This window comes from Globicephala melas, chromosome 1 (genome assembly GCF_963455315.2).
Source record: "Globicephala melas chromosome 1, mGloMel1.2, whole genome shotgun sequence".
Taxonomy (NCBI): domain Eukaryota; kingdom Metazoa; phylum Chordata; class Mammalia; order Artiodactyla; family Delphinidae; genus Globicephala; species Globicephala melas.
In genome coordinates, this window is record NC_083314.1 from 53,659,735 (window position 1) to 53,687,123 (window position 27,389).

General features: G+C 35.8%; 1 protein-coding gene across 8 annotated transcripts in view; it reads left to right on the forward strand.

The window, feature by feature from the left end:
* The window catches only part of COP1 (COP1 E3 ubiquitin ligase), a 278,313-nt gene that overhangs the window by 96,339 nt on the left and 154,585 nt on the right, over positions 1-27,389 (forward strand). For all 8 annotated transcript variants that reach the window (XM_070043911.1, XM_060296028.2, XM_030875399.3 and 5 more), the window contains one exon: positions 4,085-4,142. In XM_070043911.1, the coding sequence (XP_069900012.1) occupies positions 4,085-4,142 (58 nt within the window). The remainder of the gene's footprint in view (positions 1-4,084; positions 4,143-27,389) is intronic.

Consider the following 27,389-nt stretch of genomic DNA (forward strand, 5'->3'; position numbering starts at 1 on the left):
ACATATATATACACATAAATACATATACATATATATTCTTTTTCAGATTCTTTTCCCTTATAGGTCAATACAAAATAGTATAGTTCCCTGTGCTGTACAGTAGGTCCTTCTTGATTATCTATTTTATATATAGGGGTGTGTATTTTTTAATCCCAAACTCCTAATTTATCCGTCCCCCCCATTTCCCCTTTGGTACCATAAATTTGTTTTCTATGTCTGTGAGTCTGTTTCTGTTTTGTATATAAGTTCATTTGTAAAAGTCTATCTTTTAATTACAAAGTATATCTTTGCTTTTGGAAGCAAATAATTTAACTGACAGTAAGTAGTTTTGTGACATCTACTTGCATAACTGTGAATTTCCCTTGTAACTTGGATTAACAGCTGTATAGTTTTCATATGTTTTTAGCTGAGCTCCTCATTGTCACCAGCAAGAACATTAAGAATTTTTTTATCATCTTATTTTCCCCATCATGAATAAAGAGTATTATTCCTAACTCAGTTTTAGTTACTATCTTGAAATTTTCTTCTTGCCCTTGCCATTTTTTGGTGGCTTTATTTGTGTAACTTATTTGAAATAATTTGAAGTTATTTATTTGACATTTATTTGAAATAATTGATGACTCTCATATTTATAGGTTGCCATTTTTTTCCACTTTTCTCCTTAAATTATGTCTATGAAGTGGGTTGGGCTAATCCAGGATTTCCTCACTCTTCAGTTGTAGAATGTGATGTGCCTAAGGAGCATAGCATGGTGGTTCAGTGTAGACTCTAGAACCTGACTCCATGGCTTTGAATCCTAACTCTGCTATTGACTAACTTTGTTAACTTGGGCCAAATGTATAATCTGTCAGTGGCTGAGTTTCCTCACTTGAGAAATGGGAATGATAATAGTGTCTACCTGAGTTATGAAGTTTAAATTACTTAGCTCAGTGCCTACAGCATGGTAAATGCTCAATAAATGGTAGCTGTTAATACTGCTGTTGTCATTACCATCTGTGGATTGTGGCTAACTCAGAGATAAGCAGTAGAATAGCACCAGAATCAAGAGAACCCAGCCCAGGCAGTGCTTTCTAATATTCTCTTCTAATCATGTTACTTTATACACACATAGAAACACACACACACACACACACACACACACACACACACATTTTAAAAAGCAGAATTAAAGGGATTTATTTTTTCAGATTGCTTCTGTTGCGGTTGTATATGCAATAATAAATTTCCTTAGTGAATAAGATTAAGATCTGAAATAAAATAAATTTCAAACTCTGCAGTTATTATTAATAAAATACTATTTAAAACCTGTAATTTCAATACCTTCAACAAACTGATGAGTACTATTTTTAAACATGTATTTGAAATGCAATGTTATCTCACTATATACACTGATATATCAATATCATTGTTCCAGCCTGCAGTCAAAGAAGTCTGAATTATAACACCATAAAATAATCATATCTAGAAATAGTTCTGTTCTATCAACCTCTAAATGTGCAACTTCATAATTTTATTAATGTTTATACAGATAATAGGGAATTGGGTTTCATTAGTGGAAGGAACACAGATTTTTTTTTTAACATCTTTATTGGAGTATAATTGCTTTAATGTTGTGTTAGTTTCTGCTGTATAACAAAGTGAATCAGCCATATGCATACATATATCTCCATATACCGTCCCTCTTGCGTCTCCCTCCCACCTGCCCTATCCCACCCCTCTACGTGGTCACAAAGCACCCAGCTGATCTCCCTGTGCTATGCAGCTGTTTCCCACTTGCTATCTGTTTTACATTTGGTATTGTATATATGTCAATGTTACTCTCTCACTTTGACCCAGCTTACCCTTCCCCCTCCCCATGTCCTCAAGTCCATTCTCTACGTTTGCATCTTTATTCCTGTCCTGCCCCTAGGTTCATTAGAACCTTTTTTTTTGTTTTTTAGATTCCATATATATGTGTTAGCATACGGTATTTGTTTTTCTTCTGACTTACTTCATTCTGTATGACAGACTCTAGGTCCATCCACCTCACTACAAATAACTCAGTTTCATTTCTTGAGTAATATTGTATATATTGCCACATCTTTGCCACATTGCCACATCTATTGCCACATTGTATATATGTGCCACATCTTCTTTATCCATTCATCTGTCGATGGACACTTAGGTTGCTTCCATGTCCTGGCTATTGTAAATAGTGCTGCAGTGAACATTGTGGTACACGTCTCTTTTTGAATTATGGTTTTCTCAGGGTATATGCCCAGTAGTGGGATTGCTGGGTCTTATGGTAGTTCTATTTTTAGTTTTTTAAGAAACCTCCATACTGTTCTCCATAGTGACTGTATCAATTTACATTTCTGCCAACAGTGCAAGAGGGTTCCCTTTTCTCCAGATCCTCTCCAGCCTTTATTGTTTCTAGATTTTTTGATGATGGCCATTCTGACCGAGGAACACAGATTTTTGAATGCATGACATTTCTTCATTTTTAGCCCTGTTAGTCCCTGGTTAGAGTATACTGAAAATAGCGTGTGATCCTGTCATACCAGTTCATGACTCTGTGCAAGGAAAGTGAGCATTGGTTACATTTCATCAAAAGAAATTCATTACAAGATTGTGTTAATTCTTTAATTTGTAGTATAAGTGCTTTGAAGGGTCTTTCTTACATAAGTCTTACTATAGGAATGGTTAAGATCACTGAATATCTATTATTATGTATTGCTTTATAAAAAAAGACTACTGTGAAGACAGTTGCATCTCACTTATTATATTTTTGAAAGCATAAGTTTGTACATTATTGGTGAATTTTATTCATAGAGGGTAAAATTTATTGAACATCTACCGTTTTTTGGCATTGTACTGAGAAATTAACCCACTTAACTAAATCTTATACCTCTCTGAAGTATCTTACTCATTTAGCAGATGGAGAAGCTAGCAGCCAAATAAGATCAATAACTTGCCCAGAGTCATTTAGCTGCTAACAAGTGAAATTCAAACCCACTCTGTACTCTTAAGAGTGCCTCTCATATTATAACCTTTGTGATTATTTGAGTACTAAAGTGAATAATGATTTTGTATATTTATGTAAAGAGACACACTGAAATTAGTATACTTAATTGCTTAAATTTCATTAGGGTAGACAAAAATATAAACATTTCTATAGTAGAAATAGGGAAGAATTTTTAAAAATGTAAAAAACTGTTGATCTATCATGGTTGACGTAGAAGTTATATCATTTTCAGGTGTTAATAGTCTTCATAAGCTAATTTATTTAAAGAAGGGAGGGAGGTAAGAGTGACGTGATAAGATAGATATGGTAAGATGGAACTCTTAGAAAGAAAAGCTAGTCGGGACTTCTAGAGGTTTTTCTAGGGTTAGGTAGGAAAATGCACAGAGAATATATATAATCAAATAGAAAGAACCAATGGAGAAAGTAGATTCTGTTCCACTAGGGCAGAGGTAATTAGAATATAGATTTTGGGTTATGAAAGAAAGATTATTGGTATTTTACCATTTCTTCCATTCCTTTGATAGTTTTCTTTCACGTGAGGTGATTATCATAACATTTTGGAGCTTGAAGGGACTCTAGATATAGCTAGAGATAGCTAGTCTCCACTCATCTCACTTTTCAGTTAAGGAAACAGTTATTATAAGGTATTTGTCCAAGGGCACTAGCTCTAGTGTCATAACAGGATCTGTTAACCATAGCTTTTGATTGCATGCTTGTGCTCTTTTCCCAATATTCTAAGTCCTCTTTTCCTTAGAGTTCAAACATATTAACCTATCTGAAAATGAAATTGTAGGAAATACTTCTGTATATACACCTATCTTATGATTATTCCCTACTGACATTCTTTCAAGGTGGGTATATTTAAGGTGGTGGGATGAAGGGGTAAGTTGTTTAAATATTTACTAATTTTTTTGTTTATGGGATATGTATTTATTTGATGTCTAATTAAATTATTGGTAATAAATATTTGCTTAGAAATTAGAAATATTGGATTTATATATGATATATTTTAGATTTACTTTTTCTGTTGCTAAGAGAATGTAAAAACTGAAATCACATTTTTCTTTCTTCATTTTGCAGTAGTATTATTGATTCCACAGAATACAGCCAACCTCCAGGTTTCAGTGGCAGTTCTCAGGTAAATGATACATCTAACAGTACGTTACAGTGGTACCATAAATATAATCACCTGAGTTGTAAAATCACAGATGAGTTTACTGGAATGTCCTGTCATAAAGACAGCTGTTTTGAATGCTGTGGCATTGATTAGGACTTGAATAGCTCTGATACATAATCAGATATATATTTGCTCATCACTGAGTTTAAATTTTTTTTTAATATACTGGTAACCTCAGACCTTGAGAGGAAGGAAATACCATAAGAGGAAATTATGAGTAATCAGGGCATTGTTTCTCTCAGATAAGAAAGTTGTAATTTATTGATGAATTACCCATTATTATGTTGAAACATGTAGCTTTTCTGTGGAAAGTAAACTACAGGCTTGAGTAAAATAGACTCTGGCTTCTCCTTTTCTTTAATTAATTGTATGATTATTTTGATTTTTACTGTCTTCATCTCTGTCTTGGGGATGTTGATATTTGTCAAATATAATTTTGAGGCCAGACTTTATTTTTTTAAACTTTTCACATTGAAATAACTTCAGACTTAGAAGTTACAAGAATGGTAAAAAATAATTCCTTTATATTCTGTATGCAGATTATCCAGATGTTAACATTTGATCACATTTGCTTTATCATTCTCATTCTCTCTTTTATATATACACACATAAAATTTTTTCTTTGGATGTTTGAGCAGGGTTCAGACATAATGTTCCTTTATCTCTAAATACCCCAGTGTATATTTCCTTAAAAACAAGGATATTGTCCTATGTAATCACAATATAACTTTAAAATTCAAGAAGTTAGTGTTGATATGGTGCTATTATCTAATGCCTATATCTTACTCAGATTTTACAAATTGTCCTTCCACTATCCTTTATAATATCCTGTTTTCCTTAAAAGGAAAAAAAACATAAGGCATTCAAATGAGGCATGTTCATTTGTATATTCATTTTATGTAATAGTGCAGTTATTTTTATCAAAGTGGAAAGAAAATTCTTTCGGATCATACAGCTTTTATTTGTGTTTTTCTTTCCCCACTACTTAAATAACTGCCTCTATTACTTTTATGGTTAGTTTGTATAACTACTCTGTATATCCTGTGTTATCTTCAACTGCATGCTTGGATTTGGCCTGTTGTTTTTTTATAGTAAGTTTATAGATTGGTTTGTATCTGTTTCTGAACAGCCATGAAAACACCAGATCTAGGTGTTGTTTTTTTTTTTTTTTCTTTTTTTTTGGTACACGGGCCTCTCACTGTTGTGGCCTCTCCCGTTGCGGAGCACAGGCTCCGGATGCGCAGGCTCAGCGGCCATGGCTCACGGGCCCAGCTGCTCCGCGGCATGTGGGATCTTCCCGGACTGGGGCACGAACCCGTGTCCCCTGCATCGGCAGGCGGACTCTCAACCACTGCGCCACCAGGGAAGCCCTAGGTGTTTTTTTAATAAGACAATGGGATATATCAGGAGAAATTTTTAAGAATTAAATTGAAAAAAAAGAAAAGAAAAAAAAAGAATTAAATTGAAACATCCTTAAGAACTTGAACAGGAAAAGCAGTCTCTGAATCTGGAAACAAGCTTGGCATTCACAGCTGGGCCTTGATGTTCTCCTTTTAAACATAATCTCACAGAACATCAACATCAGACATAGTCACTCTGGGACGGTGATGAAATGAAGCAAAAACCGAGATCACTTCATAAATTTATTAAGCACATACAAAAAGAAGTCACTGTGTAAGCCACATAAAATACCAAACACACCTCCATCATGGCTAATATGAGCAGTTGCTGTTTCTTTACTAATTACAACTTTAGTCTCACTGTAGTTTTCTGTTTGTCTAGGTAAGATATATTAAGGTGCTCAATCACAGAATTATCCCCACTTCTTGATAGTGTCCAATCTAGAGCAAAGCCTTACTTCCTTGAACCCTCCCCCAAATCACTTAACATGGGCCTATATCCTATAAGTAGTTTGTAACATCCTCTTACCTTAACCTGTAGTGTGCTGTATTCTTTGTTGCAATGAGCAATAATAAAATTTGTTCAACTACAGGTGTGTTCCTATTGGTCTTTGGCTGCAGGGCTTTGACAAAGTCTACATAGAGGAACAGAGAAGATTTTCTACTATTGCCATTTATAGAACATTGATTTGGAATTTCTAGCAAATTCCATAAGCTAGAAATAATAGAAATTGAATAGAAAAAAAAAGCAATCAGAATAGTTGTTTTTTTTTAAATTTTTACTGTTTGCATATAATAAAGGAGACTTCTGGTTTGAGATTGTACACTAAGCCAATGTAATCCCTCCAACCTCCACCCACTAGAAATCCCATTGACATATTGCTATTCTCACACTGAAAACTTAAAAAGAATTTGTAAAGATAAAAAGAATACTTAGGAAGTCCACCTAACATATGAGTCACTGTATGCAGAGTAAAAGTGTGCTTTTGGATGAAGTAGTCTGGGTCTCTCAGGAGACTACAACCTTATTATCTGCTGGAGGACAGGGAAGTTGCTGAGGAGGAAAACCTACTAGTGCTTATGGGACAGAACTAATATGACATATTGTGCCGAAATCCTTAGGCTTCATTTCTAGGTATACTCTTTAGAAGAGACAGACTTAAAACAGATTGACACAGAGAGACTTGAAAACAAAGGAGTAGTTGAGGATAAGCCTGGCAAATATAAGAATGGTAAGGAATACAACAAAAACAAACAAACAACAAAAAAGGAAAGAAGAGTAGACCAAAGTAGAACTCAAGGAAAAAATCATAGAAGACAGATACAGGTTTTCACATAATGAAAGGTATAATCCCACAAAATAGTAATTTGTGTGACATAATCTAAAGCATTGGTATTTATATAAAGCAAAACCTATTAGAAATTTTCAAAAATTGATTAAAAGTTAAACATGGTAAGAGATTTTAAGGTATAGTCATCCTTCAGTATCCATGGGGGATTGGTTCCAGGAACCCCTGCAGGTACCAAAATCCAAGGTTTCTCAAATCCTTGGATAAATTGGTGTATATTTGCATATAACCTGGGTATCACATCCGCCTATATACTTTGTCATCTCTGGATTACTTGTAATAACTAATATAATGTAAATGCTATATAAAAAGTTTTAAATACAATGTGAATACTGTGTAAATAGTTGTCAGTGCAGCTGCAAATTCGTTTTGCTTTTTGGAACTTCCTGGAATTTCTTCTTCTTTTTGGGGGGGAGGGTGGCGTGTGGATTTTTTTTGTCTGCATTTGATTGAATTTGTAGATGCAGAACGTGCGGATATGGAGGGCCTACTGTATAATTCAAGAAGTAATTGAAGTAGAAACAAAAGTATTTAGGTAACATTTATTTTGCATTTACTATTCATGGATATTGCTCAATGTACTTTACATGTATTAACTACTTTAATTCTTAGAATTTCCCTATGAGATAAGTACTATTACTATTATTTTCTATTTTATTGAGGAGGAAACTAGGGCAAAGAGAAGTTGAGGAGGTTGCCCAAGGTAATATAGCAGAGATTTTAACTCAGGCATTATGGCTTCAGGGCAGGTGCTTTTAAATATTAATTTATTCAACCAAAAGTTTTTTTGAATACCTCCTATTTACCAGACACTATTATAGGCTCTGGTTATTGAACAAAAACAAAACAGACAAAAATTTATGTTGTAGCCAAACTTACAGTCTAGTTGGAGTGATACTAATAGTAATAAGAATAGATCACCTTTGAACAAAGAGGAGGTGAGGGAGCAAGCTATGTGAATATCTCCGGGAAGATCTAGGCTGAGTGAAAATAAGTACATGAACCTTAAGGTACAAGAATGCCAGACACAGTCCAGAAGTCCAGTATGACTGGAGAGGAATGAGGAAGGAGGAGAAAAATAGAAATGAGGTAAGAACCATGACAGAGGCCACTTTGGTGCATGATTTTCTTATGTCATTATAAAGACATGGGATTTTTTCTTTGTTTGAGATGAGTCAAACTTGGTTTAATAGGTACTTGTCTCACTTTATACTTTGCATCAAGGGATATACATTATTTATAGTAATCTTAGAGCATTTAGAAAACTGGATTGATTCTGAAACAATAAATTGTACCATCTACATTCTCTGAATCAGAACCTCAAATAAATAACTACTTAGACAATCTGGAAGAGAGAAAACTAAATACTTCTCTTAATACCTTTGTGTCAAAGAGTATACAGACGTTGCTACAAAACAATTCAGAAAATAATGCTAGTGAAAATACTATATATCAAAATTTATGAAATTTTGGTCAGAATTTTCCTAAAAAATTGTATCATTAAATGAATTCATTTTTAGATGCAAATAAAAATAAATGAACTAGGCATTGAACTCAAGACACTGGGAAAAACTTAAGGCGGCAAATGTAGAGAGAAATAAAAAAGATCCTGTATGTTACAATATATAATTGAAATTGGCTATTATAATATTGAGTAGATTAAAATAACTTAGTGCTGATGCATATTAGTAAAAATAGCAGTCTTAATAAAATGTATAAATTTCAAGGAAAATAAAAAATATTAAAATAGGTTAAAGCAATTGTTAAACATTTTGAATAGATCAATAACCATAACTTAATGTGATTCCAGTTAAAAATCCTCAATATTTTTTAAAGGTCAGTAGAGAGTGTGACCAATTGACTTTAATGGTTATTTATAGAATGAATGCTGCGGAGGTATAATAATTACAAGGGCATTTACCCATTAAGTTATTATAATGTATTCTAAGACTGCTGTAACAAAACGGGCACAATAAAAAATGTAAAATCTAACAGGAAGGTAATGAAGAGTTTACCCTATGGTGAAGGTGGATATGCAGATCAGTGGTGAAAGGGAAGACTTTTTTCTTGAATTTTAGTTTATTTTTTTATAGAGCAGGTTCTCACTAGTTATCCATTTTATCCATTATACATGTTAGTGTATATATGTCAATTGCAATCTCCCACTTCATCCCACCACCACCACCCACCCACCCCCCCTGGCACGTTCCCACCTTGGTATCCATACGTTTGTTCTCCTCATCTGTGTATCTATTTCTGCCCTGCAAACCAGTTCATCTGTACCATTTTTCTAGTTTCCACTAATATGCATTAATATATGATTTTTTTTCTCCTTCTGACTTACTTCACTCTGTATGACAGTCTCTAGATCCATCCACATCTCAACAAATGACCCAATTTCGTTCCTTTTTATGGCTGAGTAATATTCCATTGTATATATATACTACATCTTCTTTATCCATTTGTCTGTCAATGGGCATTTAGGTTGCTTCCATGTCCTGGCTGTTGTAAATAGTGCTGCAATGAACATTGGGATGCATGTGTCTTTTTGAATTATGGTTTTCTCTGGATGTATGCCCAGTAGTGGGATTGCTGGATCATATGGTAATTCTATTTTTAGTTTTCTAAGGAACCTCCGTACTGTTCTCCATAGTGGCTGTATCAGTTTACATCCCACCTTGCAACAGTGCAAGAGGGTTCCCTTTTCTCCACACCCTCTCCAGCATTTGTTGTTTGTACATTTTCTGATGATGCTCATTCTAACTAGTGTGAGGTGATACCTCATTGTAGTTTTGATTTGCATTTCTCTAACAATTAGTGATGTTGAGCAGCTTTTCATGTGCTTCTTGGCCATCTGTATGTCTTCTTTGGAGAAATGTCTATTTTGGTCTTCTGCCCATTTTTGGATTGGGTTGTTTGTTTTTTTAATATTGAGCTGCATGAGCTGTTTATATATTTTGGAGATTAATCCTTTGTTGATTCATTTGCAAATATTTTCTCCCATTCTGAGGGTTGTCTTCGCATCTTGTTTATAGTTTGCTTTGCAAAAGCTTGTAAGTTTCATTAGGTCCCATTTATTTAATTTTGTTTTTATTTCCATTACTCTAGGAGGTGGATCAAAAAAGATCTTTCTGTGATTTATGTCGGAGTGTTCTTCCTATGTTTTCCTCTAAGAGTTTTATAGTGTCTGGTCTTACATTTAGGTCTCGAATCCATTTTGAGTTTATTTTTGTGTATGGTGTTAGGGAGTGTTCTAATTTCATTCTATTCCATGTAGCTGTCCAGTTTTCCCAGCACCACTTTTTGAAGAGACTGTCTTTTCTCCATTGTATATCCTTGCCTCGTTTGTCATGGATTAGGTGACCATAGGTGCATGGGTTTATCTCTGGGCTTTCTATCCTGTTCCATTGATCTATATTTCTGAGTTTGTGCCAATACCGTATTGTCTTGATTACTGTAGCTTTGTAGTATAGTCTGAAGTCAGCGAGTCTGATTCCTCTAGCTCCGTTTTTTTCCCTCAAGACCGCTTTGGCTATTCGGGGTCTTTTGTGTCTCCATACAAATTTTAAGATTTTTTTGTTCTAGTTCTGTAAAAAATGCCATTGGTAATTTGATAGGGATTGCATTGAATCTGTAGATTAGGTAGTATAGTCATTTTCACAATAGTGATTCTTCCAATCCAAGAACATGGTATATCTCTCCATCTGTTTGTATCATCTTTAATTTCTTTCATCACTGTCTTATAGTTTTCTGCATACAGGTCTTTTGTCTCCCTAGGTAGATTTATTCCTAGGTATTTTATTCTTTTAGTTCCAATGGTAAATGGGAGTGTTTCCTTAATTTCTATTTCTGATCTTTCATCATTAGTGTATAGGAATGGTAGAGATTTCTGTGCATTAATTTTGTATCCTGCAACTTTACCAAATTCATTGATTAGCTCTAGTAGTTTTCTGGTGGCATCTTTAGGATTCTCTATGTTTAGTATCATGTCGTCTGCAAGCAGTGACAGTTTTACTTTTTCTTTTCCAATTTGTATTCCTTTTATTTCTTTTTCTTCTCTAATTGCCATGGCTAGGACTTCCAAAACTACGTTGAATAACAGTGGTGAGAGTGGACATCCTTGTCTTGTTCCTGATCTTAAAGGAAAATGCTTTCAGTTTTTCACCATTGAGAATGATGTTTGCTGTGGGTTTTTCATATATGGCCTTTATTTTGTTGAGGTAGGTTCCCTCTGTGCCCACTTTCTGAAGAGTTTTGTTCATAAATGGGTGTTGAATTTTGTGAAAAGCTTTTTCTGCATCTATTGAGATGATCATATGGTATTTATTCCTTAATTGTTAATGTGGTGTATCACATTGATCGATTTGCATATATTGAAGAATCCTTGCATCCCTGGGATAAATCCCACTTGATCATGGTGTATGATCCTTTTAATGTGTTGTTGGATTCTGTTTGCTTGTATTTTGTTGAGGATTTTTGCATCTACATTCATGAGTGATATTAGTGTGTAATTTTCTTTTTTTGTAGTATCTTTGATTTTGAAATCAGGGTGATGGTGGCCTCATAGAATGAGTTTGGGAGTGTTCCTTCCTCTGCAGTTTTTTGGAAGAGTTTGAGAAGGATGGGTATTAGCTCTTCTCTAAATGTTTGATAGATTTCACCTGTGAAGCCATCTGGTCCTGGACTTTTGTTTGTTGGAAGATATTTAATCACAGTTTCAATTTGATTACTTGTGATTTGTCTGTTCATATTTTCTATTTCTTCCTGGTTCAGTCTTGGAAGCTTATACCTTTCTAAGAATTTGTCCATTTCTTTCAGGTTGTCCATTTTATTGCCATAGAGTTGCTTGTAGTAGTCTCTTAGGATGCTTTGTATTTCTGCAGTGTCTGTTGTAACGTCTCCTTTTACATTTCTAATTTTATTGATTTGAGTCCTCCCCCTCTTTTTCTTGATGAGTCTGGCTAATGGTTTATCAATTTTTTTTATCTTCTCAAAGAACCAGGTTTTACTTCTATTGATCTTTGCTATTGTTTTCTTTGTTTCTATTTCATTTATTTCTGCTCTGATCTTTATGATTTCTTTCCTTCTACTAACGTTGTGTTTTGTTTGTTCTTTCTCTAGTTCCTTTAGGTGTAAGGTTAGATTGTTTATTTGAGACTTCTTGTTTCTTGAGATCGGCTTGTATTGCTATAAACTTCCTTCTTAGAACTGCTTTTGCTGCATCCCATAGGTTTTGGATTGGCCTGTTTCATTGTCATTTGTCTCTAGGTATTTTCTGATTTCCTCTTTGATTTCTTCAGTGATCTCTTGGTTATTTGGTAAAGTATTGTTTAGCCTCCATGTGTTTTTGTTTTTTATGTTTTTCTCCTGTAATTGATTTCTAATTTCACATTGTTGTGGTCAGGAAAGATGCTTCGTATTATTTCAGTTTTCTTATATTTACTGAGGCTTCATTTGATGTGATCTGTCCTGGAGAATGTCCCATGCGCACTTAAGAAGAATGTGTAATCTGCTGTTTTTGGATGGAATGTCCTATAAATATCAGTTAAATCTATCTGGTCTGTTGTGTTATTTAAAGCTTGTGTTTCCTTATTAATTTTCTGTTTGGATGATCTGTCGTTTGGTGTGAGGTGTTAAAGTCCCCCACTATTATTGTGTTACTGTCTATTTCCTCTTCTGGAGCTCTTAGCAGTTGCCTTATGTATTGAGGTGCTCCTATGCTGGGTGCATATATATTTATAATTGTTATATCTTCTGTTTAGATTGATCCCTTGATCATTATGTAGTGTCCTTCCTTGTGTCTTGTAACGTTCTTTATTTTAAAGTCTATTTTATCTGATATGAGTATTGCTACTTCAGCTTTTTTTTGATTTCCATTCGCATGGAATATCTTTTTCCATCCCCTCACTTTCAGCCTGTATGTGTCCCTAGGTCTGAAGTGAGTTTCTTGTAGACAGCATATATATGGGTCTTGTTTTTGTATCCATTCAGCAAGCCTGTGTCTTTTGGTTGGAACTTTTAATCCATTCACATTTAAGGTAATTATTGATATGTACGTTCTTATTACCATTTTCTTAACTTTTTTGTGTGTTGTTTTTGTAGGTCCTTTTCTTCTCTTGTGTTTCCCACTTAGAAAAGTTCCTTTAGCATGTGTTGTAGAGCTGATTTGGTGGTGGTGAATTCTCTTAGCTTTTGCTTATATGTAAAGCTTTTGATTTGTCTGTGGAATCTGAATGAGATCCTTGCCGGGTAGAGTAATCTTGGTTGTATGTTCTTCCCTTTCATATCTTTAAATATGTCATGCCATTCCCTTCTGGCTTGTAGAGTTTCTGCTGAGAAATCAGCTGTTAACCTTATTGGAGTTCCCTTGTATGTTGGTTGTTGGTTTTCCCTTGCTGCTTTCAGTAATTTTTCTTTGTCTTTAATTTTTGTCAATTTGATTACTATGTGTCTCCGTGTGTTTCTCTGTGGGTTTATCCTGTATGGGACTCTCTGCACTTCCTGGACTTGGGTGGCTATTTCCTTTCCCATGTTAGGGAAGTTTTCAACTATGATCTCTTCAAATATTTTCTCAGGTTCTTTCTCTCTCTCTTCTTCTTTTGGGACCACTATAATGCAAATGTTGTTGTGTTTAATGTTCTCCCAGAGGTCTCTTCAGCTGTCTTCATTTCTTTTCATTCTTTTTTCTTTATTCTGTTCCATGGCAGTGAGTTCCACCATTCTGTCTTCCAGGTCACTTTTCCATTTTTCTACCTCAGTTATTGTGCTATTGATTCCTTCTAGTGTAGTTTTCATTTCGGTTATTGTTCATGTTTGTTTGTTTGTTCTTTAATTCTTCTAGGTCTTTGTTAACCATTTCTTTCATCTTCTCAATCTTTGCCTTCATTCTTTTTCCGAGGTCCTGGATCATCTTCAGTATCATTATTCTGAACTATTTTTCTGGAAGGTTGCCTATCTCCAGTTCATTTAGTTGTTTTTCTGGGGTTTTATCTTTTTCCTTCATCTGGTACATAGCCCTCTGACTTTTCATCTCATCTGTCTTTCTCTGAATGTGTTGTTAGTTCCACAGGCTGCAGGATTGTCATTCTTCTTGCTTCTGCTGTCTGCCCTTTGGTGGATGAAGCTATCTAAGATGCTTGAGCAAGTTTCCTGATGTGAGGGACTGGTGGTGGGTAGAGCCGGCTGTTTCTCTGGTGGGCAGAGCTCAGTGAAAATTTAATCCACTTGTCTGCTGATGAGTCGGACTGGGTTCCCTCCCTGTTGGTTGTTTGGCCTGAGGTGACCCAACACTGGAGCCTACCCACACTCTTTAGTGGGGCTAATCGTGACTCTGGGAGGGCTCACGCCAAGGAGTACTTCCCAGCACTTCTGCTGCCAGTGTCCTTGTCCTCCTGGTGAGGCACATCCACCCCCCGCCTCTGCAGGAGACCCTCCAACACCAGCAGGTAGGTCTATTCAGTTTCGTATGCAGTCATTACTCCTTCCCTTGGGTCCCGATGTGCACACTACTTTGTGTGTGCCCTCCAAGAGTGGAATCTCTTGTTTGCCCCAGTCCTGTCGAAGTCCTGCAAACAAATCCCGCTAGCCTTCAAAGTCTGATTCTCTAGGAATTCCTCCTCCCGTTTCTGGGTCTCCAGGTTGGGAAGCCTGACATGGGGCTCAGAACCTTCACTCCAGTGGGTAGACTTCTGTGGTATAAGTGTTCTCCAGTTTGTGAGTCACCCACCCAGCAGTTATGGGGTTTGATTTTATTGTGATTGCACCCCTCCTAGCATCTCATTGTGGCTTCTCCTTTGTCTTTGGATGTGGGGTATGTTTTTTGGTGAGTTCCAGTGTCTTCTTGTCGATGATTGTTCAACAGTTAGTTGTGATTCCAGTGCTCTCGCAAGAGGGAGTCAAAAGCGAAGATTAAGTAAATTATGCAGTGTTAGCCAGGAAACATTTGAAGGAAATTTAGCTTTCTGTTTTATCTGTTACTGTAAGAGTCCAGATCAGCTAAATAATGATTTAAATAATAATAGAACTGTAGAAAAAAAGAGGGCTGTATATAAGAAAGCACCATAAACAAGCTTTTAAACCCAAACTGGGAAAGGTTTTGTCAGTTGCTTCACATTGCTTCAAAATGAAAAAAGTTTCTTAAACCAATTTCATTCTTTTGATGAAGGCTCCAAAAATATTTTTTTAAAAAAGATAAAGAACATGGGGGAAAAAGGCAAATTCAGATGGTCAGCTCATATATGAAATAATACTCAACTTTCTAAATAATAAAAGCACAATATGAAGTAGTGGAAGGTACCAAAGAAGTCACCTAATAGTGGCTAAGGATGTTTCAAAATGGGAAATCTTCTTGCTTACTGTGTGCATGTACATGTAGTGTTGAGGATGGGATGGGGGACTGAGAGAGAGGGAAAAGGGGAGGGGGGAGAGAGTTGGTTGTCTTACAGGAAGACTATTTGGCGATATATACATATGAGAAATGCTAAAAATGTGTGATTTGGTAGTGATAAACATAGGAATTTTTTATAAGAAATGATTCAAAGTACTATGTAAAGATTATATACCAGTATTATTTATAAAAGCAAAAATTCTAGAAAAATAAATATGCCCAATCATAGTAGAATAGCTATAGAAACTATGGTACAGCTATTGGGTATATTATTTTACTACTCTTAAAAATAATGTTTATAGTTGTAATTGAACTGAAAAAAATGTTAACAATATAATGTAGGTGAAGCCAGAAACAATTTTTTTATACCACTGAAGTTTTATAATTGCCTGTTCATTTTGCTTTAGAATTTTTATATAAGCTTAGTACAGTTAGTAAAATCAGGAAATTTAATGTTAATGCAATATTATTATTTGAGATAATATACTTAAATTTTAGCAGTTTTGCCACTAATATCCTTTTATAGCAAAAGAAAAAAATTTTCCTTTTCCAATATGAATCCGGAATCGCTGGTTACCTTTAGTTGTCATGTTTCTTCAGTCTCCTCTAAATTGTTATAGTTCCTTAGTTGTGCGTGATGTTGACGTTTTTGAATAAGTTATTAATTTTGTAGAACGTTCCTTAATATGAGTTTGTGTGATATTTCCTTATAACTAGATTCAGATTATCCATCTTTATCAGGAATACTACAGAACCGATGTGGTATCCTTTGTTAGTTTGTCATATCTCGAGCCATATGATATGAGTTTGCTCAGTACTGGTGATGTTAACTCTGATCACTTGATTAAGGTAGTGCCTGCCAGATTTGTCCTCTGTAAATTTACCATTTTCTCCCATTTGAGCATCTATTAATAAATCTTACTTGAAATAATTATTAATGTGTTTTGCCCAAATGATAATTTTTAATTCGTTTTTTCTTCCACATTTATTTTTTAAACTTTTTTATTGAAGTATAGTTAGTTTACAGTGTTGTGTTAGTTTCAAGTATACAGCAAAGTGAGTCACATATATATATGTGCACTTTTTCAGATTCTTTTCCATTATAGGTTATTATAAGATATTGAGTATAGTTCCCTGTGCTATACAGTAGATCCTTGTCATTTACCTATTTTATATAGAGTAGTGTGTATATGTTAATCCTAAACTCCTAGTTTATCCACCCCCACTCTTGTACTATCCCCTCTGGTAACCATAAGTTTGCTTTCTATGTCTGTGAGTCTATTTCTGTTTTGTAAATAAGTTCATTTGTATCATTTTTTTAGATGCTACATTTAAGTGATATCATACAGTATAAGCTTCCTCTGTCTAACTTGACTTAATGTGATAATCTGTAAGCCCATCCATGTTGCTGCAAATGGCATTATTTCATTTTTTTAAATAGCTGAGTAATACTTCCACATTTATTCGTTAGCATTTCTACTGAAAGGGAGGATCTTTCCCTCCCTCCCTCTTTGTTTGTTTATATGGTTATGGAATCATGGAATTTTAATTTTTTCTGTTAATCATTTTGAAACTGAAGTTGTTCCCTGTTTGTCTAGTTGGAACTCCTTCAAGCTGATTTTCATGTTCTTATCATTCTTTAAGTGACTTATTACATTCTTAGACAACAAGATATACCAGCATCATCTTGTACTTACCTTACCCCAGTCCTGGAATCAGCCGTGTATCCAAGAAGCCCTGTTTTCTTTTTTTTCTTTTTTCGATACGCGGGCCTCTCACTGTTGTGGCCTCTCCTGTTGCGGAGCACAGGCTCTGGACGCACAGGCTCAGTGGCCATGGCTCACGGGCCTAGGCGCTCCGCGGCATGTAGGATCTTCCTGGACCGGGGCACGAACCCGTGTCCCTTGCATTGGCAGGCAGACTCTCAACCACTGCGCCACCAGGGAAGCGCAAGATCTGGGTTTTAAGTGTGCTCATTGCACTTAGGGCATCATTGCTTGTAGGTCTTCTCGGTGGACAGAGCTAGGAAATATGTATATCTGTATATGTAACATATTATAATATGTATCCATTAATTATATATTATTCACCTTAAGTGTTTGATGAAAGGACTCACAGGAATCAAGCAGTTTATACTTCTGGAACATCATTATAGGCAATGGATATAGTACAGCCAAGCAGAAGAAGGGTACTCATTGAAAGGGATATGAAGACTTCAGGCACAGTCTTCTTTGTCCTTCTACCACCGAGTCACAGAGGAATTGCTTTGTTTCCAGGTTCAGAACAATTGCTAGCTTGCATCTCAAGCACCTTAGTAATGGGAAATTCAAATTTGGCTTGAGGTCGGATCTCTTATTTTAACCTAGTCACATGGGCAGTGCATTCTAGTTATGTGACCAGCCATTAAGTTACAGGCTCCACTGAAATCAGGTGAATCATAAATTCACTTATTATTACTAAACAATGCTGACAGACTGATACAGTCTGCTCCCAAACAACTCACAGGCCCATGGTTATGGAATATCATTTATCTTCATTTAGTACATTTTGTGGGCTTCCCTGGTGGCGCAGTGGTTAAGAATCCACCTGCCAATGCAGGGGACACGGGTTCGAGCCCTGGTCCAGGAAGATCCCACATGCCACGGAGCAACTAAGCCCGTGCGCCACAACTACTGAGCCTGTGTTCCAGAGCCCATGAGCCACAACTACTGAGCCTGCGTGCTGCAACTGCTGAAGCCCACGCTCCTAGGGCCCGTGCTCTGCAACAAGAGAAGCCACCGCAATGAGAAGTCTGTGCGCCGCAACGAAGAGTAGCCCCCACTCGCCGCAACTAGAGAAAGCCTGCATGTAGCAACGAAAGACCCAATGCAGCCAAAAATAAATAAATTAAAAAAAAAAGAATTGTTAAAAAAACCCACAACATTTTGTAATGTAGGTAAGAGTCAGCTGTTCTGGAGATAACCATGTGGGCAATACAGACTAGCTGAGATTAATCTATGCTATTCAGTTTATGAACATAATATTTATGTAATCATATATGTAAATAACATGTCTGTGTTTCTGCATCTGTCATAAAAGCTATGAGTTCATACTGATGAGCTCTCATTGCAGTTCACTATCACAGGGTTCGTTGTAGCTTTACATTGTACCCTTTCTATATCTCTATTTCTCTTTTCTGACAGAAACCTAGCTCTCATTATCAAAATAAATTTTACTTATTGTCATAGTCTTAGAAAAAATATATATATAAACTAGTATGGAAATTACTAAGAAAACAAATCTACTAACTAGTGATATTTAAATTTCTTTTTGTCTTTAGTCTGAGAGAATATAGTGTGAAAATATAGTGTGTTCAAAGTTTACTTTGTTTTGATTGTTAATTTTCATCAGTATAAACTGTTATATTTCTTTGAAATACAGTTAAATTCATTTGCTTCTGTTTGTGTTCCACCACCCCCCATTTTTATGACATACAGACTTTTTTGAATATATGAAATATTAACCTGATTCTAAAAGTCAGAGCTGTACAAATAGTCATACTCAATAAATACCACCCGTCTAGCCCTTCTTCCAATTCCCATATCCTTTATCTTTTCCCACTACATTGTTTCTTACCCCCTGTTGGTAACCAGTTTTATTAGTCAGGTTTTCATGATACATATTCATATTCTCTCATTTCTTTTTTCTTACACAAAGGGTAGCTTTCCTAGTGATTCTCTTCTGCACTTTGCTTTTTTATTTTAACAATGTATCATGAAAACAAATCCACAGAAGTTCATAGAACTCTTCCTCATTGTTTTTATAGCTGCATAGGATTATTTAATCAATTAGTTACATAAAGACAGGTAGTTTACATTATCTTGTAAATACAAGTAGTGCTGCAGTGATTAACTTGTGCATATGTATTTTCATATTGTTGGACAATGTATCTTAAGTGTAAATTCCTAGACATGGGGTTTCTGGGTCAAAGATGTAGATGGATGAATGGATAGATGGATGGATGGACGGACGGACGGATGGAGAGAAAGACAGAGATTGATATTGCCAAATCATCCTCTTCCCCCAAAGAATTGTACCAATTTGCATTTTCCCCAGCAATATATGAATGTGCCTGTTTTCCTACAGTCTTTCTCAGAGGCTCTCTAAAAGAATGAGTTTTACTTTAAAATCTTTGCCAATCTTTCAGGTGAGAAATACATCTCAGAATAGTTTTATGTTTCTGTAATTATGAATGAAGCTGAACAACCATCATATGATTACTTGTATATTAATATACTTATTAGTGGATTATGTATTCATATTTCTGGCCTTTTTTTTTTTTTTGCGGTACGTGGGCCTCTCACTGTTGTGGCCTCTCCCATTGCGGAGCACAGGCTCCGGACGTGCAGGCTCAGCGGCCGTGGCTCACGGGCCTAGCCGCTCTGCGGCATGTGGGATCTTCCCAGACCGGGGAACGAACCTGTGTCTTCTGCATCGGCAGGCGGACTCTTCAACCACTGCACCACCAGGGAAGCCCTGGCCTATTTTTTCTATAAAGTTTTTGATCTGTTTTGTTCAATTTTTAAGATTTGACGGTATATTAAGAATATTAGCCCTTTATCTGTGATAAATGTTGCCTATATTTTCTTCTGTTTTTCTTTGAAACTGTTCAAAATTTTTAAATTATTATTTAAAGTTACCAATCTTTTGTTACCTCTGGGTTTTGAGTCATAGTTCAAAATGTCTACCTGTAACTAGAATATAGAGAAATTTACCCATGTTTTCTTAAAATACTTGTCTCGTTTCATTTTTTACATTTAGATTCCTGTTCTGTTTGGAGTTTATTGTTGTGTATGTTTTGAGGTGTGGATCTAATTTTATCTTTATCCAAATGTCTAGTCAGTTGTCCCAGCCCACTTTTTAAAAATCTATCTTTGATCGAGAGTTGTGATATGCAGCCTTTCTCATATCAAAAATTCTGTGTGTAAAATGGATTTATTTCTGGTCTTTCTCTTCTATCTGCTGATGTTGTTTCCCTTTTCACTATCACCTCTTTATGGTATGTTTTAATGTCTGATAGAACTAATTCCTCCAACCCCCCAGCACTTCTTTTTCAGTGTTTTACAGAATATTCTTTCCTGTTTGTTTTTTCACATGAACTTTATTATTTTTTTAAATTTATTTAATTTATTTTATTTTTGGCTGTGTTGGGTCTTCATTGTTGCACATGGGCTTTCTCTGGTTGCAGAGAGCGGGGCTACTCTTCATTGTGGTGCGTGGGCTTCTCATCACGGTGGTTTCTCTTGTTGCGGAGCACGGGCTCTAGGTGCTCAGGCTTCAGTAGTTGTGGCTTGCAGGCTAAGTAGTTGTGGCTCGCGGGCTCTAGAGTGCAGGCTCAGTAGTTGTGGTGCACGGGCTTAGTTGCTCCGCGGCATGTGAGATCTTCCCAGACCAGAGCTTGAACCCGTGTCCCCTTCATTGGCAGGCGGATTCTTAACCACTGCGCCACCAGAGAAGCCCTCACATCAACTTTAGTATCAGTTTCTCTAGCTGCATAAAAAAGCTTCTTGGTATCTTTATTACAACTGCCTTTAACTTATAAATTACCTTACGAGGAATTGATATATTTATGATATTAAGTTGAGTCTAGGTTTTATTTATTTCTTCATAAGTTTATTCCTAAGTTTCTTTAGAGTTGTAAAAATAAATTTTTAAATTTTGAGATAACTGTAGATTCATATGCAGTTGTAAAAATTAATATAGAGAGAGCCCATGAAAATTCCCTGGTGGTCCAGTGGTTAGGACTCCATGCTTCCACTACTGGCAGCCTGGGTTCAATCCATCCCTGGTTGGGGAACTAAGATTGCACAAACTGTGTGGTACGGCCAAAACAAAACAAAAAGCATTAAAAAAGACAACAAACCAGAGAGAGCCCCTGTACCCTTTACCCAGTTACCATAATGGTAACACACGAACAATTATTGAGCTTTCCAGTCCATGAATATGGTATATCTTTCCATCTATTTTGGTCCTTTAAAAATTTCTCCTGGCAGTGTTTGTGTTTGTAATATAGAGGTCTTCCATGCTTTCATTAAATTTCTAATTCTTTTTGATGCTATTATTGATACAATTATTTTAAAATTTTTATTTTCTACTTTGTTGTGAATATATAAACGTAGAATTGATTTTTGTACATTAGCCATATATTCTTATTAGCTTGCTAAATTTATTAATTTTCTTTCTAAATTTATTAATTCTAGTAGTTTTGTAGATTCTCAGGAATTTCTATGTAAAATCATATGATCAGCAAGAAGATATTTTTACCTTTTCTAATCTTTGTGTGTTCTTTTCTGTTTCCCCTCACCTCTTCCCCCCTTCTCCTCTCCTTCTTCCCTCCTTCTCCTCTCCTTCTTCCCTCCCCTCCTCTCCTCTCGCCACATCTCCCTTCTCTTCTTTTTCTTCTTTTTCCCTCCCCTTTCCCCCTTATACTTCAACTTACATGTTAGCTCTACATTTTGGTAGATGCCCTTTATCAAGTTGAGGAAGTTTCCTTCTGTTCCTAATTTGTTGAGAAATTTTAACATGTATAGGTGTTGAATTTTGTCAGATGCTTTTTATGCATCTCTTGAAAATTTTTTTTAATTTAATTTATTTATTTATACAGCAGGTTCTTATTAGTCATCCATTTTATACACATCAGTGTATACATGTCAATCACAATCTCCCAATTCATCACAACCCCCGCTGCTTTCCCCCTTGGTGTCCATATGTTTTTTCTCTACATCTGTATCTCAATTTCTGCCCTGCAAACCAGGCAGAAATTTTTATATGGATATCTCCTTTATTCTGCCCACTTGATGAATTGCGTTGATTGATTTTCTAATATGAAAACAACCCTGCATTCTTGGACTGAACTCCATTTAGTCATGATGAGTTATTCTTTTTACATGTTGTTGAAATTGATTTGCTGTTATTTTGTTGTGGGTGCTTGTTTTCATGAAGGCCCTTATTCCCCTTCTTCTTTCCTTCCCTTCCCCAGTGTCCTCGCTGGGTTTGGGTATTACAGCTATGCTGGTCTCAGAAGACAAATTGGGAAGTGTTTTCTGAAATAGTTTGTGTACAATTGATGTTATGTCTTCCTTGAATATTTGGTAGAATTTTCATGTAAAAGTATCTGGGCCCTCTCTTCTGATGTGTATGCTGGTTTTCAGTGTATTTATTGTCTTATTCTTGAACCCCATAAATTAGATATTATAATTAATGTATGTAAACAATATTTAAAATCACTTACTTGGTTACTAGTTTCCTTACTTCTCTTTCATTTTGTGTCTCAGACCTTCTGGTTTGTGTTGTTGAACTTTTCAATTACATGGTTTCAGAAATTTTTTAAGAAGTAGCTTATTGGTGATAATCCTTGTTTTCATTTACATGAAAAAATATTTTGCTCGTGTTGTTGCAGGACAGTTTTGTTGGAATCTGAATTTTAGGTTGGGGTTATTTTATTTCAACTTTTAAGGATAACCAAAGTTTACTTTGTTCTAACTTCTCTTATTGCTTTTGAGAAGTATTTTGCTTGTTTAATTGTTCCTGTTAGGTGAATTAACTTTTCTGTTTGTCTCATTTTAAAATCTTTCTGTTTTGTAAAAAAATATACTTTTGCTTTAGTGTGTCTAATTGCAGATTTCTTTTTTTTTTAATTAACTTACTTTTATTTATTTTTGGCTGCGTTGGATCTTTGTTGCTGAGCGCGGGCTTTCTCTAGTTGGTGGCGAGCAGGTGCTACTCTTCGTTGCAGTGCGCAGGCTTCTCATCGTGGTGGCTTCTCGTTGTGGAGCATGGGCTCTAGGCGTGCAAGCTTCAGTAGATGTGGCACGTGGGCTCAGTTGTTATGGCTGTGGACTCTAGAGCGCAGGCTCAGTAGTTGTGGCGCAGGGGCTTAGTTGCTCTCTGGAATGTGGGATCTTCCCGGACCAGGGCTCGAACCCGTGTCCTCTGCATTGGCAGACACATTCTTCGCCACTGTACCACCAGAGATGCCTTGTGGATTTGTTTTTAATTATCCTTCTTGGTAGGAATAATTTCTATGTCTGTATTCATGTATGTTTTCAGTTCTGGAAAATTGTCAGCACCAACTCTTCAGATATGTCTTCTTCAGTCTGTTACTCTTTTCTGGGTCTCTGGGGGCCCATATTTTAAACCTTATTATTCTTTTTTTTTTTTTAACGTTTCTTTTTTTTTGGATTTAATTTAATTTATTTTTTTATACAGCAGGTTCTCATTAGTTATCCATTTTATACATATTAGTGTATATATGTCAATCCCAAGCCCCCAGTTCATCACCCCCCCACTGCCCACCCCCGCCACTTTCCCACTTGGTATCCATACGTTTGTTCTCCTCATCTGTGTCTCAATTTCTGCCCTGCAAACCGGTCCATCCGTACCACTTTTTAGGTTCCACATATATGTGTTAGTATACGATATTTGTTTTTCTCTTTCTGACTTACTTTACTCCGTATGACAGTCTCTGGATCCATCCATGTCTCTATAAATGACCCAATTTCGTTCCTTTTTATGGCTGAGTAATATCCCATTGTATATATGTACCACATCTTCTTTATCCATTTGTCTGTTGATGGGCATTTAGGTTGCTTCCATGACCTGGCTATTGTAAATAGTGCTGCAATGAACATTGGGGTGCGTGTGTCTTTTTGAATTATGGTTTTCTCTGAGTATATGCCTAGTAGTGGGATTGCTGGATCATATGGTTATTCTATTTTTAGTTTTTTAAGGAAACTCCATACTGTTCTCCATAGTGGCTGTATCAGTTTACATTCCCACCTTGCAACAGTGCAAGAGGGTTCCCTTTTCTCCACACCCTCTCCAGCATTTGTTGTTTGTAGATTTTCTGATGATGCCCATTCTAACTGGTGTGAGGTGATACCTCATTGTAGTTTTGATTTGCATTTCTCTAACAGTTAGTGATGTTGAGCAGCTTTTCATGTGCTTCTTGACGATCTGTATGTCTTCCTTGGAGAAATGTCTATTTAGGTCTTCTGCCCATTTTTGGATTGGGTTGTTTGTTTTTTTAATATTGAGCTGCATGAGCTGTTTATATATTTTGGAGATTAATCCTTTGTCCATTAATTCGTTTGCAAATATTTTCTCCCATTCTGAGGGTTGTTTTCTCATCTTGTTTATAGTTTCCTTTGCTTTGCAAAAGCTTTTAAGTTTCATTAGGTCCCATTTGTTTAATTCGTTTTTATTTCCATTACTGTCGGAGGTGGATCAAAAAAGATCGTGCTGTGATTTATGACAAACAGTGTTCTTCCTATGTTTTCCTCTAAGAGTTTTATAGTGTCTGGTCTTACATTTAGGTCTCGAATCCATTTTGAGTTTATTTTTGTGTATGGTGTTAGGGAGTGTTCTAATTTCATTCTGTTCCATGTAGCTGTCCAGTTTTCCCAGCACCACTTATTGAAGAGACTGTCTTTTCTCCATTGTATATCCTTGCCTCGTTTGTCATGGATTAGGTGACCATAGGTGCATGGGTTTATCTCTGGGCTTTCTATCCTGTTCCATTGATCTATATTTCTGTGTTTGTGCCAGTATCCTATTGTCTTGATTACTGTAGCTTTGTAGTATAGTCTGAAGTCAGTGAGTCTGATTCCTCCAGCTCCGTTTTTTTCCCTCAGGACCGCTTTGGCTATTTGGGGTCTTTTGTGTCTTCATACAGATCTTTTGTGTCTTCATACAAATTTTGTGTCTTCATACAAATCTTCATACAAATTTTAAGTTCTGTAAAAAATGCCATTGGTGATTTGATAGGGATTGCATTGAATCTGTAGATTGCTTTAGGTAATATAGTCACTTTCACAATATTGATTCTTCCAATCCAAGAACATGGTATATCTCTCCATGTGTTTGTGTCATATTTAATTTCTTTCATCAGTGTCTTATAGTTTTCTGCATACAGATCTTTTATCTCCCTAGGTAGGTTTATCCCTAGGTATTTTATTCTTTTTGTTGCAGTGGTAAATGGGAGTGTTCCCTTAATTTCTCTTTCAGATTTTTCATCATTAGTGTATAGGAATGCAAGAGATTTCTGTGCATTAATTTTGTATCCTGCAACATTACCAGATTCATTGATTAGCTCTAGTAGTTTTCTGCTAGCATATTTAGGATTCTCTATGTATAGTATCATGTTATTTGCAAACAGTGACAGTTTTACCTTTTCTTTTCCAATTTGTATTCCTTTTATTTGTTTCTTCTCTGATTGCTGTGGATAGGTCTTCCAAAACTATGTTGAATAATAGTGGTGAGAGTGGACATCCTTGTCTTGTTTCTGATCTTACAGGAAATGCTTTCAGTTTTTCACCATTGAAAATGATGTTTGCTGTGGGTTTATTTTATATGGCCTTTATTATGTTCAGGTAGGTTCCCTCTTTTCCCACTTTCTGGAGGGTTTTTTTTTTTATCATAAATGGGTGTTGAATTTTGTCAAAAGCTTTTTCTGCATCTATTGAGATGATCATGTGGTTTTTCTTTTTCAGTTTGTTAATATGGTTTATCACATTGGTTGATTTGCGTATATTGAAGAATCCTTGCATCCCTGGGATAAATCCCACTTGATTATGGCGTATGAGCCTTTTAATGTGTTGTTGTATTCTCTTTGCTAGTATTTGTTGAGGGTTTTTGCATCTATATTCATCAGTGATATTGGTCTGTAATTTTCTGTTTTTGTAGTATCTTTGTCTGATTTTGGTGTCAGGGTGATGGTGGCCTCATAGAATGAGTTTGGGAGTGTTCCTTCCTCTGCATTTTTTTGGAAGAGTTTGAGAAGGATGGGTGTTAGCTCTTCTCTAAATATTTGATAGAATTCCCCTGTGAAGCCATCTGGTCCTCGACTTTTGTTTCTTGGAAGATTTTTAATCTCAGTGTCAATTTGATTACTTGTGATTGGTCTGTTCATATTTTCTATTTCTTCCTGGTTCAGTCTTAGAAGGTTATACCTTTCTAAGAATTTGTCCATTTCTTCCAGGTTGTCCATTTTATGGGCATAGAGTTGCCTGTAATAGTCTCTTAGGATGCTTTGCATTTCTGCAGTGTCTGGTGTAACTTCTCCTTTTTTCATTTCTAATTTTATGGATTTGAGTCCTCTCCCTCTTTCTTGAAGAGTCTGGCTAATGGTTTATCAATTTTTTTTATCTTCTCAAAGAACCAGCTTTTAGTTTTATTGATCTTTGCTCTTGTTTTCCTTGTTTCTATTTCCTTTATTTCTGCTCTGATCTTTATGATTTCTTTCCTTCTGCCAACCTTGGGTTTTGATTATTCTTCTTTCTGTAGTTCCTTTAGGTGTAAGGTTAGTTTATTTGTGATTTTTCTTGTTTCTTGAGGTTGGCTTGTATTGCTATAAACTTCCCTCTTAGAACTGCTTTTGCTGCATCCCATAGGTTTTGGATTGTCGTGTTTTCATTGTCATTTGTCTCTAGGTGTTTTTTGATTTCCTCTTTGATTTCTTCACTGATCTCTTGGTTATTTAGTAACATATTGTTGAGCCTCTATGTGTTTGTGTTTTTTACGTTTTTTACCCTGTAATTGATTTCTAATCTCGTAGCATTGTGGTCAGAAAAGATACTTGATATGATTTCAATTTTCTCAAATTTACTGAGCTTGATTTGTGACCCAAGATGTGTTCTATCCTGGTGAATGTTCTGTGTACACTTTAGAAGAAAGTGTAATCTGCTGTTTTTGGATGGAAAGAAATCAATTAAATATCTATATTATTAAATATTAAATATCAATTAAATCTGTGTGGTCTGTTGTGTCATTTAAAGCTTGTGTTTTGTTATTAATTTTCTGTTTGGATGATCTGTCATTTGGTGTAAGTGAGGTGTTAAAGTCCCCCACTCTTATTATTATTATTTTTTTTACATCTTTATTGGAGTATAATTGTTTTACAGTGGTGTGTTAGTTTCTGCTTTATAACAAAGTGAATCAGTTATACGTATATTCCCATATCTCTTCCCTCTTGCGTCTCCCTCCCTCCCACCCTCCCTATCCCACCCCTCCAGGCGGTCACAAAACACGGAGCTGA